The 18,237-nt window shown below is 61.5% G+C and overlaps 1 protein-coding gene across 1 annotated transcript; it reads right to left on the reverse strand.

Moving 5' to 3' along the window:
* Window positions 1-794: 794 nt before the first annotated feature.
* On the reverse strand, window positions 795-9,974 carry SLC6A8 (solute carrier family 6 member 8). Its single transcript, XM_078064663.1, has 13 exons — window positions 9,649-9,974; window positions 7,882-8,013; window positions 6,656-6,905; window positions 6,055-6,187; window positions 5,045-5,179; window positions 4,842-4,945; window positions 4,633-4,757; window positions 3,856-3,968; window positions 3,462-3,599; window positions 3,283-3,385; window positions 3,020-3,120; window positions 2,769-2,939; window positions 795-2,352 (listed from the first exon to the last, which is right to left on the reverse strand). Exons 1-13 carry the CDS (start codon window positions 9,908-9,910, stop codon window positions 2,212-2,214), a joined length of 1,908 nt encoding a protein of 635 aa, XP_077920789.1. The 5' UTR covers window positions 9,911-9,974; the 3' UTR covers window positions 795-2,211.
* Between the last annotated feature and the right edge of the window lie 8,263 nt (window positions 9,975-18,237).

Consider the following 18,237-nt stretch of genomic DNA (forward strand, 5'->3'; position numbering starts at 1 on the left):
GAACTCGTGCAGGCTCAGGGCTTTCAGGGCCGTCTTTATGGGCTGAGAACCTCTATGTTCTCTCCAATCCATCCAGACTCTTTCTGGAACTGCAGACTCCTTGTCCACCTGCTGACTGGACATTTCCAGTGAGGTGATGTGTCTGGTACAGCAGGCCCTCAGTCAACTGCCACCATCCCCTCCACGCCTTCTCCCTCATCTCCCTGGGTGTAGGGCCTGGCAGTGCCACCCTTCCTGGTGCCCAAGTGCTCAGGGTCAGTCTCAGTCTCACGGGGTCTCCCCGACTCCTCTGAACCCCGCATCCCAGCCATCCACAGCTCCCTAATCTGAAGACTTGGCCACTATGTTACTAGCACCCTGGTCCCATCGCTGTCCGCGCCCCAGGTCCTGCTGCGGCCTTCTCCCCTGGCCGCCCCCGCCTCCTGCTCACCTGCCCCTCACTGCCTGTACCTCGGGAGGTTACCTGTTCAGCGCAGCATTTGGGCAACCTTCAGGAACCTCAGCGCCTGTGACTTCCCACCCACCTTCCCTGCTCTCGTGTCCCTCTCCGCCCTACCGTCAGCCTCCCTCCCCAAGTATGTCAGCTCCGCGGGGAAGAGGCTTGCCGCCGGCTTCCGTACCTGCTCTATTCCCAGGTCCTGGAACAGCGGCGGGCGCGGGGACCCTCAGAACAAACACTTGCCTGAGGCAGCAGCTCGAGGTGGGGAGGCCTCCCCACCACCCCTGCAGCCCCAACAGCCTCCCTCCCCCGCCACCCCTCCCTCGTGACAAGCAGAGGCAGAGCAGGAGCCAGCTTTGGAAAATGACATGTTTTTATTGCTATGTTTGCAGTGGCTTTTTAGCACAGTAAGAACGTCCCCGCTGGACCCCTGCCCTCACCCAGTCCCACCTCTCCGACCGATGTCGGGGTGGCGTGGGGGAAGCCTTTCTAGGGCCCACTCGGCTGTCTCGGGATCGGACGTGACACACACGTGGGTTAATTAAAGCTGCTACATGGAAGACTTGAGACGTGGGAAGTGCATCAGCTTTAAGCTCGCAGGTGGGAGCCATGCCCGGGATCCCTCCCCTGGCTGGTGCCCACCTCGGATCCCTGCAGTCGTGCCCAGCCCGGGGGGGGGTGGGGAGGGGAGGGCAGGGTGCGGGCGAGCCTGAGCATGCCGGGGGAGCAGCCCCCGATCGCCGGGGTCACAACGCCGCATCTGCTTCACCCCGCCGACCTGTGGGCAGAGGGGGCGGGGGGGGTGCTCCTGGAGGCCCCCCCCCTCCCCCGGCCATACACTCTTTCCACCCCAGTCTGGGGCCAGGGACTACACACGCACACCCACACGACAGACTCGCACGCTCAACAGCTTGAAGCTTTTGCCTATGAAAATTAGATCTCTAAGTTCACACTCCTTGGCTGGGGCAGAGGACTAAGGGGGTGCTGAAAGGGACAGGGAGTGGCAGGGAGAGGGACGTTGGGCTGTTTCCTCTTTAGAAATATACAAGCAGAAATCTCTTTCCTCAAGTTTTTATAAAATGTGCAAAATACAAGCCTCATGTGCCCACAGGCACAGTTTACACCTGGTATTCACCTTTGCTAAGAGAGGTCTAGGCTTCCCCTACATCCTCACGCACACACGCATTCGTACACAAGCTCACACAATTGATATTGGTGGCGATCGGCGCAGGAACCGGGAGGTCCCGTCGCTGGCTGGCTCTCTAAGCTTCTAGAAGAGGGACGGGGAGAGGGGTCTAGCCCCGCTGAAGTAGTCGCCTTGGTTCTGCCGCCCCTCCCTCGCCTTCCTGCTCTCCTCTGCTGCCCGGGTCCCCCAGCTGTCACTGCTGCCTCTAGGGGGGAGGGGCCGCCCGAGGGTGCGGCGGGCAGAGCCCGGAGAGGCAGGCGTGGTGGGGCTGGGGGAGACGCTTCTGTGGCGGGCACCGGGGGGAGGGCGGTCGGCAGGGCCTGGGAAGCAGCGTGTGTACCAGCTTGGTTGGGGGGCGGGGTGGGGAGGCGTCTATTTTTGGTGGGTTGTGATATTTTTGGTGTTTTATTAAAAATGGAAAAAAAAGTTATTTTAGTTAGCACTCGTGGTGCTTCGTCCCCGCCCTCCCCAGGCAGACCCCAAAAGTGTCAGGGAAAGGCAAGCCCCCTGGAGGGGTGGGGGGGGCTAAAGCAGGGGCTGCTATGGCTACAAGAGGGTGAGCTGGTGATGGGAGCCGGGGTGCCTGTCACATGACGCTCTCTACCACCACCACCTTGCTGCTCTCGGACACTGGGGTCAGGGTGGTCAGGCCCCTGACGTCGGAGTCCTGAGCTCTATACTCCAAGTGGTGGAGGCCCCACACAGGCTGCGTCAGGTGCTGCCAGCGCTGCAGGAGAGAGGGGGGACACGTTGAGTCCCTGGGCCATGGCGGGGGTGGGGGGGGTGGGGAGGGAGTGCACATGCTTGCCCTCGGCCTCTCTGCACTTGCCACCACCTGCCACCGGCTGGGGACCAGGGCCCCTCCTCCCGTGGGTACTGACCACACCCCACTCTCTGGACCAGGGAAAGGGGTGAGAGGCTAGGGACAGACCTCTCCTCCCGCCTCCTCCCCCCTCCCAGTGACCTCAGTCCCCGGGGGGGCCAGCGTTCCTTCCATCCACCCCACCCCCCCAGCAGGCCCCGGAGACTCCTAGCACAGTGGTTACGTCCTAGTGGGCGGGAGAACGGGCACTCTGGAGGTAATGCCTTGAGCCGGTGCAAGGGAGGGACTCGAACAGGGGAGAGGCGGTAGGGCAGACTGACCTCAGCCATGGTCCCCTTGGCCCTGAGGAGGCAGCCCAGGAGGTGGAGGGGCACGCACAGCATGGAGGAGAGAGCGAAGCCCCAGCCCATGGCCTCGCCCCACCATGGATACACGTAGGTGTTGTTGTAGACCAGCGGCTTGTAATACACCACGTTGAAGATGAAGATGCCCTGTGGGTGAGAAGCCCTGCTCTCAGCCGGTGGCGGGCCCTCGGCGTCCCTCCCCCTGCTCAGCCTCCCCTGGCCCTTACCATGCAGACCAGTGGGGTGAAGAAGGACCAGCACCATTTCATCCAGGGGCAAGGTCGGTACCCGATCATGCAGGCAACGTCGTCCATGAACCGGTCGGCTCCTGGGGCGGGTGGGGCAGGAGGGCTGGAGCTAGACACCCTGCTGGGGGGGGCGGAGGGCCCCCCTCCCCAGAGACCCTGCTACGGGGGGGGGGGGGGACCTCCCCGCCCAGGCCCCACCCTCGCCCCGCCCCCCGCCTCGCCTCGCCTCGCCCCAGACCTACCGTACACCCAGGCGACCACCACGCACTCCCAGAAGGCCTGCCAGAGCAGGGTCGTGCCGCTGGCCGAGTAATAGTCAAACAGCTGGAAGACATACATCCCGCCCTGGGGACAGAGCCGGGTCAGGGAAGGTGGCAGGCGGCCGGAGCCCAGGGGCGGCCCCCACCCCGCCCCCACTCACATCAGTCACCATGGAGAGGTCGATGACAAAGCAGAGGGCACAGCAGAGGGCCACAGAGATCTCCCTTTGGAAACGGAAGTAGTAGGAGGCCGGGAGGAGGTCGAGCAGGCCGGTGATGAAGCCTTCCACACCTACAAACTGTGGCCAGGCGCTGAGGCCACGCCCCTCCCCCTCCCCGCCAGCCCTCTTCCCTACCCCAGTGCTCCCCCACCCCAGCCAGCCCCTTCTGTTCTGTCACCCCACCTACAAACTATGGCCAGGTACTGAGGCTGCACCCCTCCCCCTCCCCGCCAGCCCTCTCCCCTCCCCAGTGCTCTCCCCCCAGCCATCTCCCCTCCCCCAGTGCTTCCCCCCGCCCCAGCCAGCCCCCTCTGTTCTGTCACCCCCTGCAAACCTGGCTGTCCAGGCCAAGCAGCAGCAGCATGAAGAAAAACAGGGCAGCCCAGAGCGGGGCCACAGGCATCAGCGTGACGGCCCGGGGGTAAGCGATGAAGGCCAGGCCAGGCCCTGAGGGGGAAGGGGCAGAGTTTAGTCAACAGGTGTGCTCCACCCGCGTTCCACTGTCGTCCTTGCTTGCCCCCCCGCCACGCCTCACCCCCCCCCCCCCCCCGCCATCGTCCCAAACGGATGGAGGACTCTAGGGCATCCCGTGGCTGAGGGCCCTTCCACTCGGGTCAAGGTGTTGCTGGGTGTCACTCAAGCCCCTGAGAGTGGACTGTCTAACTCAGACTCCTGGTCTCTTATCCCAGCTGCTGCTGCGGTCACAGGTCCCTGTGAAGCCCGCAAAGGCCCTCCTCTCCCTGGGCAACCCTCTGGCAAACGTGAGGGGCGGTCAGTTTCCGTAGTGTGGTGGTTGATCACGTTCGCCTCACGAATGTGAGGGGCATAGGCCAAGGCCCTGGGGATGGGTGGACGGGAGCTCCAGGCTCCGTGTGGCCTGGCCCACGAAGGCTCCGGCTCTGAGCTGGCCCCGAACAGCTGCTCAGCCGGGCCTTCCTCTGGCCCAGAGCGACGGACGACGCGACGGGTCCAGTGCGCACTTCTCTCATCTCCCAGACTTGCCTCTTTGCGCGCGCGCGCGTGTGTGTGTGTGTGTGTGTGTGTTCATGAACATGGTACGTTAGGACGGCGGCTGCAGCCTGGGGGCCGGGCTAAGGGGTGGGGTCTTTACCTGACTCCGCCACCTTGGAGATGTGCACGCCCTGCTCTGCGGCCATGAAGCCCAAGATGGAGAAGACCACAAAGCCAGCAAAAAAGCTGGTCCCGCTGTTGATGAGTGCCAGGATGATGGCGTCCCTGGGGGCAGAGGGGCCGCGCGGGCTGGTTAGGCTACCTGCTGCCCGCGGGCGGGCAGGCGGATGGCCGGGCGGGGGCACCTACTTGTAGCAGTTGTTGTTGAAGCGGTTGTAGCTGCCCAGCGCCGTGAGGGCCCCCAGGCCGATGGCGTAGGAAAAGAAAATCTGGGTCCCAGCATCTATCCACACCTGCGGATGGGCCGGGCAAGGGAGGATGTGAGGGAACCTGCCGGCCTGGCCCGCCCCCTCATCCCGTCCACCCCCCACCCACCCGCGCCTCCCCCTCACCTGAGGGGACCCCAGCTTCGACCAGTCAGGCTTGAGATAGTAGATGACCCCATCCAAGGCGCCAGGCAGCAGCACTCCACGCACCAACAGCACGACGAGGACCACGTAGGGGAATGTAGCGGTGAAGTACACGATCTGGGGGGCCAGGCTGCTCAGAGGGGCCCTGCGGCACCCGCCTCCCCCCTTAGGGGCCCCCCGCTCGGCAGGACGGCCAAGTGGGCCACCCTGCCCCCACTACAGCATGGCGTGTTCTGAGGTCTAGAGGGAGGCCGGCATGCAGTCCCCCTTCGACTCCTCAAAGCCTAGGCTCCTCCCAAAGGAAGCTCAGCGCTCCGCTGGAGAATCAGCCACCCCATGGCAAACACAGGTCAGCGGCAGAGGGAGGGGAGAGGCAGGGCCTTCCCCAGGCAGGGAGCGGGACATCAGCCTGGGGGCAGATCCCATGCCTCCCGTGGCGCCCCTCCCCCGACAGCAGGTCATCCCGTGCCCCGCCCCCTCCCCGACAGCAGGTCATTCTCTGCAGAGTCTTTGGTAGGCGGGATGAGACTGGGCCTGCCAGAGACGGTGGCGAGGGCCACATGGACCCCAAAGACTTCTGCCTCCTGTCCAGGCCGAGCAGAGCAGGACAGGCAGGCAAGGGACAGCCATAGCCCAGGTCCCCCCCCCCCCCCAGGCCAGCACAAGAGAGAGCGAGTGAGGAACAGAGAGAAGGTGGGGCGGTTGGGGAGGGCCCCACACGGGCAAGGGGCAGCTGCTGCCTGGGCTTCTCCCCACCTCAGGAGGGAAGGCTGCTGGGCTTGACTCTGGAGGGGCGGGGAGGACTATCCAGGCATGGGTGGGGATCGAGTGGTCTGGATTCAAGGATCTGCTCCCTGCTCAGGCCCTGGCCCTGGCGACCTCCTGTTGCAGCAGCGGTCCTTGGCAGAGACGCCCCTTCTGTCCCCCATGCCCCACCATGGCCCTGCCATCACCATCCCCCCTCCCCCAGCCCTGCGGGCCTCCAGCCGTACCTTTCCTGTCGACTTGACGCCCTTCCAGACACAGAAGTAGACCAGCACCCAGCAGGCCAGCAGACACAGGGTCACCTCCCAGTTGAGGGCCCCTGGCACCTCCAGCCCCCCGGAGAGCCGCAAGACTTTGTTCCTGAGGGAGGGACAGCCCATGAGGGCTGTGCCAGCAGAGGGCCAAGCGCCTGGGAGCTGCCCCAGGGGTGGTGCTCCCCGCCCTGCAGCCCTCGAGTCCAGCTGGGCCCACCCCCAGCCCGCAGCCCCGAGGTTTGTGCCGTGTGTGAGCCTGAAGCCCAGGAGCCGCAGGCCAGAGCCAGCAGGACCCCTCAGCCTGCACGGCGGTGATCCCTCCTCCCCGGCTGGCAGGCACAGTGGAGTGACAATGCCTGGGACTGAGAAATGGTGAAGGACCAAGGCCAATCCCTTCCAGCTCCTCTAGAGACTGTGCTGGGGGCTCCCTGAAGACAAGCAGGGCCTGGGAGTGACCCCTGCTCTGCGTCCCCTCAGGGCTGAGCCCCAGCACGCATAGACTGGCAGACTCGGGCCCTGTGTGGAGCCCAGAGAGAGGGACAGGCAGAGCCTGGCCCAGAGGCGCCTGACTCACTCCCAGAACTCGATGACGGGGGACCGGCGGTCAGCAAGCTGGTCACATGTGAGGTTGGCCAGGCTGGCATTGGCACAGTCTTCATGGCGGAAGATCTCCACGCAGTCGGGAGTGTTCCAGGTATGGCCACATGTGGCCCAGGGCAGTGCGGTGGTGAAGGATTTCACCAGGTAATAGAAGCCCCAGGCCAGCACCATGATGTAGTAGGTGTTGCAGTAGAAGACGATCACCATGGAGGCGTAGCCCAGGCCTAGGGAGGAGAGGAGTTTCTGTGTGGGCTCTTCTCTATAGCCACCCCCCCTTATCTACCCTACCAGGCTCAAAGAAGTCTCCAGAGCACGACTGAGAAGATCTGGTGGGAGGACGGTGGGGAGTGGGAGGACAGCAGATGCAGAGAGCCCCCTGGACCCTCCCTTGTGCCAGTGTCCCAACACCAGGACAACTCCCCAGTCTGTACCTGCCCCTGCTCCTGGCTTCACCTCCTGCATCCTCCCTCGAGCCCTCCCCTCTTGCCCCAATCTGAGCATGAAGTCCCATAAATTCCCTAGCCTCACACACCTGTCCCCTTCTCTTGGGTCCCACTGCCACCACAGCGGTTGAGGGAGGGCCAAGCCTCCACCTGGGTCCCTAGTGGCCTCCAGTACTCAGCAGCTGGGGGCTTTCTGGTGACCTGGGGCCATACGGGAGACAGTCACCCTCTCAGCAGGCAACCTTGGCCAACTACTTCACCTCCCTGAGCCCTGGCTCCCCCAGGGTCCTTCCTAGGGCCTTGAGAAATAATGGGGACATACTACACACACTCAGAAGGAACTCTAAAGTGACCTTTGACAATAGTTCTTCCCTTCAGACCCTGAACTCCATGGCTCCCGTCCAAGCTCCTTAGGTTGGCCCTCTGGCCTTGGGGGAACAGGCAGTGTCTCGTGCTGTCAGCTCTCAAACCCTCTGCTCGGGCCCCTGGGGGGACCCAGCGTGCTTGGCAGGGCCTGGGCATCCTGGCCTCCGTGGAGAGGCCAATCCCCGACTCCAGTCCCCATCTGCCCAAGGTCACTGGTGGTCTGCAGGTCCTCCAGCGTTCCCTTCACGACTTGGGGGGCACCAGTGGGACCCTGGCCTGGTGCTGAGATAGGACAAGATTTCTCAAGTGGGCCCCAGCTTTGCCCTAGCAGTGGGAAGGGGGAGGGGTCGCTGAGGGAGAGGACAAGAGGGACTGGCCTGGGGCTGCTCACCTTTGAACAGGGGGCAGATGTTCCAGACGTTGATGCTGCCGGCCTTCATGAACTGGCCCAGCGAGATCTCCAAGAAGAAAATGGGGATTCCTCCAACCAGGGCGATCAGGACATAAGGGATAAGGAATACACCTGGGGGAGGAAGGAGAGGGTGGGCACTTGTACAGGGCAGCCCTTTAGCCCCTGGCTGGCCAGTGCAGCTTTCGGAAGCCCTGGGAGGTCAGGGTGGAGCCAGCTCTGGGCCCCACCCTGGCCCCATCATAACTTCCCGCGGCGTGAATCAGTGCAGGGGGTGGCCACTGACTCAGAGGTGCAAGGTGAATAGCCTTGTGGGGAGAAGGGGGTTGGAGTGTTGGGAGGGCTGTGGCAGTCCCTGGGCCCTTACAGCCCTGTTTCTTGGGTTGGGGGGCCCTATACCCACAAGGCTTCTGGCCTCACAGTCACCTAGGGTGACCTAACAGGCGTGGAGGACACATACACCGTGGTGTCGCAGTTCCCTGTTTGCTAGGCAGCACAGAAGAGAACGGTGTGTTCGTGTGCGTGTGTGCATGTGTGTGTGCCATGGCTGGTACTCCGGCCTGGGGGACTGTCTGGCTTGGGCAAGGACAGGGAGCTCCGGATTTCCCTGCCCCCAGGCAGTTGCCTGCAAGTATGATGGTCCACGGCAGAGAGTGGGTAGGTGGGTGGGTGGGTGGCAGTCCTTCACCAGGGGGCGTAAGGGGTATCTGGAGGTGTCGGTGATCAAGGACGGGGACACAAAGTGGGGTACAACAAGCTCTGGTGAGCCTGGCTCTGGAGACCACAGGCCAGAGGTGGGGGGTGGGTAAGGGGAGCTGGGCACCATCAGCCCCTGTCTGCTCCCCTTTCCTCTCCAGGTCCCCTACCGAGGCCCCTGCTCAGCTTTGCACTACTCAGAAGTCAGGCCTGGCCGCAGCTTGCCCAGCTCCTGGTCCCAGCATCCTTCTCGTGTGTGACCTTGGGCCAAGGCCTTCACTCTGGGCCTCAGTTTCCCACCCATCACCCAGTCGCTATGGCGTTGCCCCCACCCCAGCGCTGCTTTGCAGTCACACGACGCGCGGGTGCCTCTCACTGCTGCTCAGCTGGGCTGGGGCAGGCGAGCACGGGGTGTGCATGCAGTGTGTCCAGCGGCGGCGCCAGGCGGCCCAGGCCGCAGGCTACCCAAGCCTGGCTCAGGCACCCAGTGTTCCGGGCCCAGGCTGGAGGGGAGGGGAGGGGAAAGGAGGGGAGGGGAGGGGAGGGGAGTGAGGGGAAGAAGGGAGGGGAGGGGAGGGGAGGAGAGGGCAGGGGGAGGGACAGAGTAGCCCATTGTGTGTGTGTGTGTTCGTGTGTGCACACGTGGGGGCCCCACACAATGTGCCACTTGTGTGCCCGAGCAGCGGAGGCAGCCTGGGCTCCTCACCTCTGGAAGCCCCCCCAGGGGGCAGGCCTCGCCTTCCCACCTCAGTGGCCAATCACTCCGGGGGAGCCCCTGCACCAGGAGTCGGGGGGAGGCCGTCCTGGGGCTTCAGCAGGAGGCTCCCCGGCCCCCTCCCCCCACACACTGCCAGGCACATGACCGGCTGGGGGGTGGAGGCCGCCAGCCGGGGCCACCGAGCGGCAGTGGCCCGCGAGGGGCGGCCTCCGGCACCCCGTACCCCGGACTTCGGCCCTGCGCCCCAGTGGGGCCGGCGGCGGCGGGCGAGGGGGGGGAGGGAAGGGGGCCCCTGGCCGGGAGGAGCCGGGCCGCGGCGGGGCGGGGGCGCTCACCTCCGCCGTTCTTGTAGCACAGGTAGGGGAAGCGCCACACGTTGCCCAGGCCCACGGCGAAGCCCACGCACGACATGATGAAGTCCATCTGGCGCGTCCAGGTCTCACGCGGCGGCACGGCCAGGCGGCCGCCGGGCGCCCCCAGGCCCGCGGGGCCGTCGCCCTTGGCCGGGGCCCCGTCGGGCCCGGGCGCGATCAGGGGGCCCTTCTTCTCGTCGCCGGACACGCTGTAGATGCCGTTCTCGGCGCTCTTCTTCGCCATGGCCCCGGCGGGCCGCGCGGCCGGGCCGGGGGGCGCGGCGCCTCGCGGGGGCGGGCGGAGGGGCGGCGGGGGGCGCCGGGGGCGCGGGGGGGGGCCCGAAGGCGCGGGCCCGCCGGGGGCCGGGGGCGGCCGGGCCGGGGGTCGGGGAGGCGGGGCGGCGCGGTCAGAAGCAGTCCACGAAGCACTTGAAAGTGAGCCTGAAGAATCTCATGTGTGTCGGGGGCCCGGGGGCGCGCGGGCGGCGGCGGGGCCCGGCCGGGCGGCGGCGGTGGCTCCCGAGACTCCTGCCCGCGGCTCGGGCGGCGGCGGCGGCGGCGGCGACGGCGGCGACGGCGGCGGCGGCTCGCCGGGCCCGAGATTCAGCCTAGCGGGGCGCAGGCAGCATCGGGCGCCCACGGTCTGCAAGCGGCGGCCGGAGCAGGGGCCTGCGGCCCGCGCCCCCCGCCCCGGCCCGGGCCGGCGCGGCTGCCCAGCTCGCCCGCGGCTCCGGCGGCGGCGGCGGTGGCGGCGGCGGCGGCGGCGGTGGCGGCGGCGGCGGCGGCGGCCCGGGCGCGCTCGCCCCTCCTTCCCGGCGGCGGCGGCTCCAGCCGCTCTCGGGGCCGCGGGCCGGCTCAGCGACTCGCCACCGCGCTCCGACCGTCCCTCTCGTTCCCGGTCCGATCGGCTGCCGCTTAAGAACCGACTCCGGGGTGATGTCACTGTCGCCCCACCCCCACGACCGGGCTGGTCCCCCTCCCCCTCGTCCCGCCCTCCCCGTCACTCCGCCCACCTTCTCCTTCCCTCCTCCCGAGGAGGAGACGCCACTCCAGCGGGAAGCAGGATGGCTGCTACCTGGGGCGCCGGCCAGTACCTCCTCCCCAGGGACCGGGCCGCGCCTGACCCCAGGTTCACCTGGGCCTGGCTGCCGCCCAGATCGCCCCTCCTAACCTGCCCTTCCTGGTTCTAGGAAAGCCACTTCCCTGGCTGCCTTCCAGCCATCCTTGGCCCCTCTCTCGTCTTCTCCCCCATCCTTCCAGTCCGGCCCGTGCCTCTGACCCCTCTCCCGACTCCCAGCTAGGGCCCGGGCTGGTGTCGGGTGCCAAGGCCTACCGCTTCCCTGCTCCCTGCACCAGAGGGACTGTGCTCAGCTGGAGTGGGGCTCTGCCTCCAGGTGTGCTGGGGGGCTTTGCCAGAGGCACCACCCTGCCTCCTCCTGGCATTCAGCGAAGGAACCCTGAAAGCTGGAGGTCAGGGTCCCAGCTCCTGGGGTGCCAGGTCTCAATGAGTCTCCTTGGTGGATAGAGACAAGCCTGCTTGGCAAAGCTACACTTTGTCACCGAGGAGGGGTGGTAGGGACCCTTGCTGCCTCCAGTCTCCTGCCAGATTCTGGCACGAATAGGGGAAGGCTGCCCCCTGGTGCCTGTCAGGTGCACAGACCCTCCCCCAAAGGCCTTGGCTGGGAGGCCCCAGCTCCCCACCTGCAGAGCTTCTCTCCCCAGGGACCTTCCGGCCTCCCTAGCAAGGGTGTTTGGCCGCTTCCCCACCAGCCGCTTAGCAGAGCCAAGAGCAGCCATGGGATGGGGAAGGAAAGGGTCACTGTCCTGGCGTAGATGTGAAATGAGCCGCCCACCCCCAACCAGTCCCAGACTTTGATCACCAGGCTGTAGTCCCCAGATGGCTCATCCCGTTAAGCTAAACCCTCAGCCATCCGGCGGCTTTAGGAAGAAAAGCAATTCTGGCCCGAGCCAGACTGAGCCTGCTGGGTGAGGGAGGGGCAGCACCTCCACCCAGGATTGTTGGAGGGGCCTCCAGGGGCCTCTGTGGGAGACAGGCAGGGTGGCCTGTGCTTAGGTTGGGTGGGGGCGCAGGGGGCTTGGGGACCCTCGAGGCAGCAGGGCTGCACTGCTCATCAGAAGACCCTAACCTGAGTTTTCTCTGGCCCAGTCTCAGAGTGAAGCTGGTCTAGAGACAAAGAGGCCATAGAGAAGTACGTGACCCATAGACGGCCTGGAGGAGTGGGGGCCACCCGGGGAGCAAGAACAGAGGGGAACTGCAGGGAACCGCAAGCACCTCTGTGCACATCTGAGAGGAGACTTGTGGCGGGGGACGGGGCGGGGGTGGGGCGGGAGGGGCGCGGGCGCAGGGAGTGCTTGCTGGAGTGAGGGCGGTAGCTTCGGGCAGAGGTCGCACAACGCCCTGAGGAGCAGGGGGAAGTGAGGACGTGGCCGGGTGCAGGCAACTCTTTCGAGAATTTATGGGCAGGCGGGGGGCACTTTGGGGAAGTGGCTCAGCTGCAGGGAGGGCAGAGCGTGAAAAGGGCCAGGCCTCGGAGCCTGAGAAGGGCCTTCAGGAGCCAAGGGTGGGGACTCTTCTTTCCCCTGGGAGAGGAGGCCAGTTCAAAGGCCAGTGGCAGAACTGTGACCAAGCTGCCACCAGAGGCTCTGTGAGGTCAGAGGCTGCTGGGAGGGAGGGTGGCTGGGCCAGGGGCTGAGAATGACCCGTGTGAGCTCTAGGACTCCTAGGACCACGGCCCCTCCGCTCCAGGGGGGCCCTCACGGGGTGTCTCTAGACACATATAGGCCTCCATATCTGGGGGGTGCACCCACTCCAGTCTTCCTCATGATGCCACCACCCCCATGGCTCCCCTGGATCCCACTAGTGGCTTCCTCCTCTCAGCAGCACACATCTGACCTGTCCCTCCCCATCTGCTCTGCTCTGGGCTTTTCTCTGAGCTAAATTCCTTTCCAAGGTGTGCAGAATTGGGCAACAGCTGGCCTGGGGGCTCCCCCAGCACTGAAGAGCAGTGTGCCTTGCGAGCTGACCTCCCTGTGCCTTGGCCCGTGCGGGGGGGGGGGGGGCGCCGTCTGGGTTGACCTCTCTCTGACCCTGCAGACAGCTCAGCTGCCACCTGTCCCAGGAGGCCAGGGAGGGGGGCGCGCATCCTCACCGGACCTGGCGCTGCCTCCCGCGCCCAGCCAAGGTGAGCTGGACTTCTGCGGTGCATGAAGTTCACGGACCCAGCCTCGCCTCTGGCCAGGATGAATTGGCAGGAGTTGTCCAAAGGGGGAGCTGGAAGCCTGAACCCTGGCCTCTGGGGTGCTGACCCAAGCCGCCTGTGCTTCCCAGCGTCTGAGCTGGGAGAGACGGATCCGTTCCTGGGGCAGCTCACATGGCGCGCTGACCACAAGCAGAGGGATTTTCGGCCCTCGGTGGGTGCTCAGGGCTTTGCAGAGGTCTGTCTTGCCACCCCCCCCCCCTCCCCGGGCAGTAGCTACTGGGGGTGAGTGCGGTGCTGAGGAGGGCCAGGAGGCTGCCTTCTGGAGTTCCGGGCCCTGTGAAGCTGGCTCCTGAGCTCCTAAGTGAGGAGCAAGGGTTTCCCCAGGGCAGAAGGCATGGGGGGCCCCCTCTCAGAGCCCAGCTAGGCTGGGGTTGGACGGGGAGCCGAGGACCAGGGGGAGGGGAGAAGGAGAGAGCTGGAGGAAGGGCAGGAAGGGAATGTGAGCCAAAGGCTCTCATCGTTCGGGGAAGCCTGGGGTTTCCAGCTGGGGCTGGACCCAGTGCATGCAGTGACTGGAGCTCCAGGGCTCCTGGGGTCTCAATGGCCGGGGGAGAGGGGGGCGGCTGAGTGAGTGTATGGGTGGGAGGACACCCCACCCTGGGGTGGCCCGTTATCCTTGTTATCCCAGGAGAACCTCGGCAGCTGGAAATAGGGTGGGGTCCAAAGGAGCTTTGGAATTAAAATTAGCTGGGAACAAAGGGAAGGCCAGAGTCCACCTTGAAGGGCTTTGTGCTTTCAACAACTGGGGAAGGGAGAGCGGCTTGAGGCCACTCCCAGGGCTGGGGACTGGGGGCTTGAGAGGGTCCCCAGCTCCAGGGAGGGTCAACCTGACCCTCCACGCCTGCCCACAGGCACACCCAGCTTCCTGTCTTACTGACACCCTACGTGAGTGAAAGGCGGCTTCAGCTGCTTCCATTCTGACCTCAGACTTGCCAGTTGGGTTCTTCTCTCCAGCCGGTCTCTTGGCTCAGGCGGAAGACCTTGAGGGCAAAGCATCCCCAGATGGGAACCGAAACTCCCCTCTCCAGCAGAGGGACAGCCCCGAGCCAGCAAGGCCCCGCTCAGAATTTCATCCAAGGATATGATCCGTTTGACCCTCACTACCCACCGGCAGTACCACTCACCTTTGTCCCACGTTTTTCTTGTATAAACCTGGAAGTATTTTTGGCATTTTGGAAACAGTCTTTGAGATGCTAGTCTGCTCTCTTCCTGGTGTTGGCCTCCCTGAAATAAGCTCCTTTCCTGTTTCACTGCCACTCGTTTCTCTGGGACTCCTGAGCCAGGTGCTCCCGCACCCCGGCGCCTCGACCACACACTCTATTACAATAATCAACCAGTATTGCACATTGTGATTAACCAAAGTCCATAGTCTTAACTCAGGTTTCCTCGGCTTACCCCTGATGTCCTTTCCTGTCACATCCTAGCAAGGCTCCATGCTCTCAACATGACTCACCACTGTCCACATCGACCTCGGTCACCTGGCTGGGGTCACGCTCGTTCTTGGCATGTCTCCACTTTAAATTGAGTCTCTGCCTTTCCAATCCATCCTTTTTGGAAGGAAGTCACTCTGTGCAGCACACACTTGAAGAGTCAATTATTTAGAATTTTCTGCACAGAGTTTGTCTCTCCCCCCACCCCATTTATTTATTTGATCATTTATTTGTAATAGTGGATATTTATTTTATACTTTGGATGACAACCCAGTACTACTTTATTTATTATGTTGCTCATATTGTCCCAGCTTTGACGACTGGGTGCTCTTTCAGTTGGCTCCTGTGTTCCTTTGTCATAGCCCCATCACTCTCTGTGTGTGTGAGCAAGAGAGAGGAAGAGAGAGAGAGAGCGCGCGTGAGAGAGAGCACAAGGAGCACACTTCCCTTCCTTACCTTCCGGCATTGTAAATTGCTCCAGGCTCATCCTGTATATTTCCTGTCCCAGCCCTAGACTGAGCCATTTCTCCAAGGAGCCCTTTATAGGAGAAAGCTATTAGAAACCATGGTCTTGGCCCTAGTGTGCTCACTGTTACTGGGGTGTTACTGCTTCTAGGCTCTCTTCACTGACAGAGCAAGGAAATGTATGTGTACACTAACACATACCTATAAACATACCTCTCTATTATACCTAAATGTAGTTTATAACAGATTGATACATAGAGATAGATACAGTATGTGCATCTCTATTATACGTTCTATATATACATTTTGTATATACATATGCATCTGTATATTAAGGTAAACATCAGTTCAAACTGATGTCTCCAACTATGATCCATTACCACATGGATTATTCTAGCACCTCCCCTTGCTTGTCTGTATCATCCCACTCAAACAGTGAGAAAGCTGGCTCCCAGCATCTGCCTTCCATTTACTTAATTGTTTAATTCCAGTGTGCATGTAGAGTGGTTTCAGAATTGTTAACTCTTACCCTTGTGGGGAACAAAGTTGTCAACTGGAGCACAGTGCTCCCTTTGCCTTTGGTCTTTCAGACCCCACTCATTTCCGAGTGACTTACCCCAGCCCCTTTCCCCCGTCCCCTTCAGCGAAGTGCTTTCGTGCATTTGTAATACACCTAGATTCTTTTGTCATAGTCTGCACTCCTTCCTGAGATCCCCTCATTTCCTAAAGGATTATTTTGAAATTTGCAGATGTTAAGCTCTGCTCTTTCTTCTGTACACTTCTCTGGGTCATGACTTATCCAGGGTCTCCGCCATCAGAGCACCGCACAGAGGAGCTTCACAGCCCTAAACATCTCCTGGGCTTCCCCTAGTCAAACATCACCCCCGCTCTCAAACCCTGGGCAACCACTGATCTGTTTACTCTCTCTATAGCTTTGCTTTTTCTGGAATGTCATATAAAGGGGATCACGCAGTGTGTAGCTGTTTTCAGACTGACTTCTTTCACTTAGCAGTTTGCAGTATGTATTCAAGAGTCATCCAGGGGCACCTGGGTGGCTCAGCCGATAAGCGCCTGCCTTTGGCTCAGGTCATGATCCCGGGGTCCTGGGATCGAGCCCCAAATCGGCCTTCCTGCTCTGCGGGAAGCCTGCTTCTCCCTCTCCCACTCCCCCTGCTTGTGTTCCCTCTCTCTCTGTCTCTCTCTCAAATAAATAAATAAAAAATCTTAAAAAAAAAAAGTCATCCATTTCTTCATGACTTCACAGCGCTTCCATTGTCTGGATGGGCCAAGGGTTTTTTTTTTTTTTTTTTAAAGGTTTATTTATTTATTTATTTGAGAGAGAGAGAGGAGGGGCAGAAGGAGAGGGAGAGAGAGAATCTCAAGCAGACTACCCACTGAGCACAGAGCCTGAAAGACACGGGGTTCCATCCCAGGACCCTGAGATCATGACCTGAGCCGAAGGCAGATGCTTCACCGACTGAGCCACCCAGGCGCCCCTGAGTTCCTTGTATATTTTGAATACCAGTCCTTTATCAGATATATCTTTTGCAAAGATTTCCCCCCAGCCTGTGGTTTGTCTTCTCATTCTCTTTGACAGCGTTGTTTGCAGAGCAAACATTTAAAATGTTGATATAGTCCAATTTCTCATATTTTCTTTCATGGGCCATGCTTTCCATATTATATCTAAAAACTCATCACCAAGCCCAAGCTAAGACAGATTTTTCTCTTCTGTCTTCTTCTAAAAGTTTGGTATTTTACATTTAGGCCTATGGTCAACTTTGAGTTAATTTTTCTATAAGGGGTCCCCTGAAAGGATTTTGAAAAGCTCTTTATTCCAACCACTCAACACACACAAGGGCATTTCGAAGTTGACATCTACAGTATTTCAACAGATGTTTAAACAGTTGCAAAGGGTGTAATTTCTGGCGTACCGCTACCCACTGCTTAAAAGCCCAACAACTGTGATACCACCTTTCACTTGAGGCCAGCGGCCTCAAAATCCCCTGGTGACCCGATGCCCGTGTCCATCTCAAACTCTGCTGCTGGCTCTTCTTTCCACGTTCCCTTTGGAGGTGAGTCCTTTTCTTCCTGCCTCCGCCTGTCGTCTGCCGCCCCTCAGAGACGTCTCCCGGTGCCGTCCTTCTCCAGGTGGGCAGGCTTTCATTACTCGGACACTGCACTTCTCTGAAGCACAGACGTATTTAAATGACATTTCTTATTATCACCTGCGACCACAGGGCTCGGACGATACATGCACTGGCAGTGGGTCAGACATGTTGATGCATAATTATTAGACAAGCAAGTAAGACGGGGCTCCTGTTTGTGTCAGCTAGTCCAGGTGTCTGCAAACAAAAGAGGCCTTCCGGTCAACGTGAGGTGGGGCTCACCGTTGGTTCCGGTCCTAGGAAACCCTGTTCACAGAGATGAGCAAGCTGCCGAGTGCTGGGGCCCCTGGAAGCTTCTTGAGTGAACTGGGGGGATGATTGGGAAAGCGGGGTGGGAACAGGAACTGGAGGGGCCCTTGCAGACTTACCAAGTTTTGGACAGAGACATGTGGCAGCTGAGTTCTGGAAAGATGATTTTGAAAAACCTCTGTCTGCCCTGTGGACCCTCTTAAAAGACTTTGCATCATGCCAGGGCCTACAGACCCCTGCCGAGATAGCTTCCGCAGGCCATCCCTGGGCCCTGTAACTCCATGAAGCCTCTGCAGCACTGGCCCGTATGGATGTGCTCCTGTCAGCAGCCAGGACACCTGTTCCCCCATCCCTGGCGGGGCCCAGACCCCCTAGGCGGAGGGCCAGGACTGAGATGGAACTGGATGGGAAGAATCCAGTCACTGTTGGGATGAAGGATTGAATTCAGTCACCTGCCACTCATTTCCCTGAGCTGGGTCAGCAGAGACACTTTCTGGGAGTGGATGCATTGATGAGGAAGACAAGACAGAGAAGGTGATATTGCAATGATGGATCTTCTGAAGACAGGGCAGGCAGGGTGATGTACTAGAGACTGGGCTGGGCCGGCAGGGCAGGCCTGTTTGAGAGGTGAAATTTGAGCTGAGATTTGATTGAGGGAGCAAGCCAAGCAGATATCTGAGTGAAGAGCATTCCAGGCAGAGAGGCAGTGAGTGCAAAGGCCCTGGGGCAGGTGTATGTGTGGTGTGTTTGACGGCCAGTTAGGAAGCCAGCGTGGTTAGAGTTCGTTAGAGCTAGTTGAGCAAGGGGGAAAGTGGGTGAAAAGTGGCCAGGGCAATGATAGGGAAGGAGGACCAATCACGCAGAGCCCTTAGGCCACTGTAAGGACTTGTGCTTCGACTCCTGGTGACATGGAGAGCTGTGGGAGGGTCTCGAGGCTGGGTGAAATGATCTCAATATAGGAAATGCTCTGGCTGCTCAGTG

Source organism: Halichoerus grypus, chromosome X (assembly GCF_964656455.1).
Source record: "Halichoerus grypus chromosome X, mHalGry1.hap1.1, whole genome shotgun sequence".
NCBI classification, from domain to species: Eukaryota; Metazoa; Chordata; class Mammalia; order Carnivora; family Phocidae; genus Halichoerus; species Halichoerus grypus.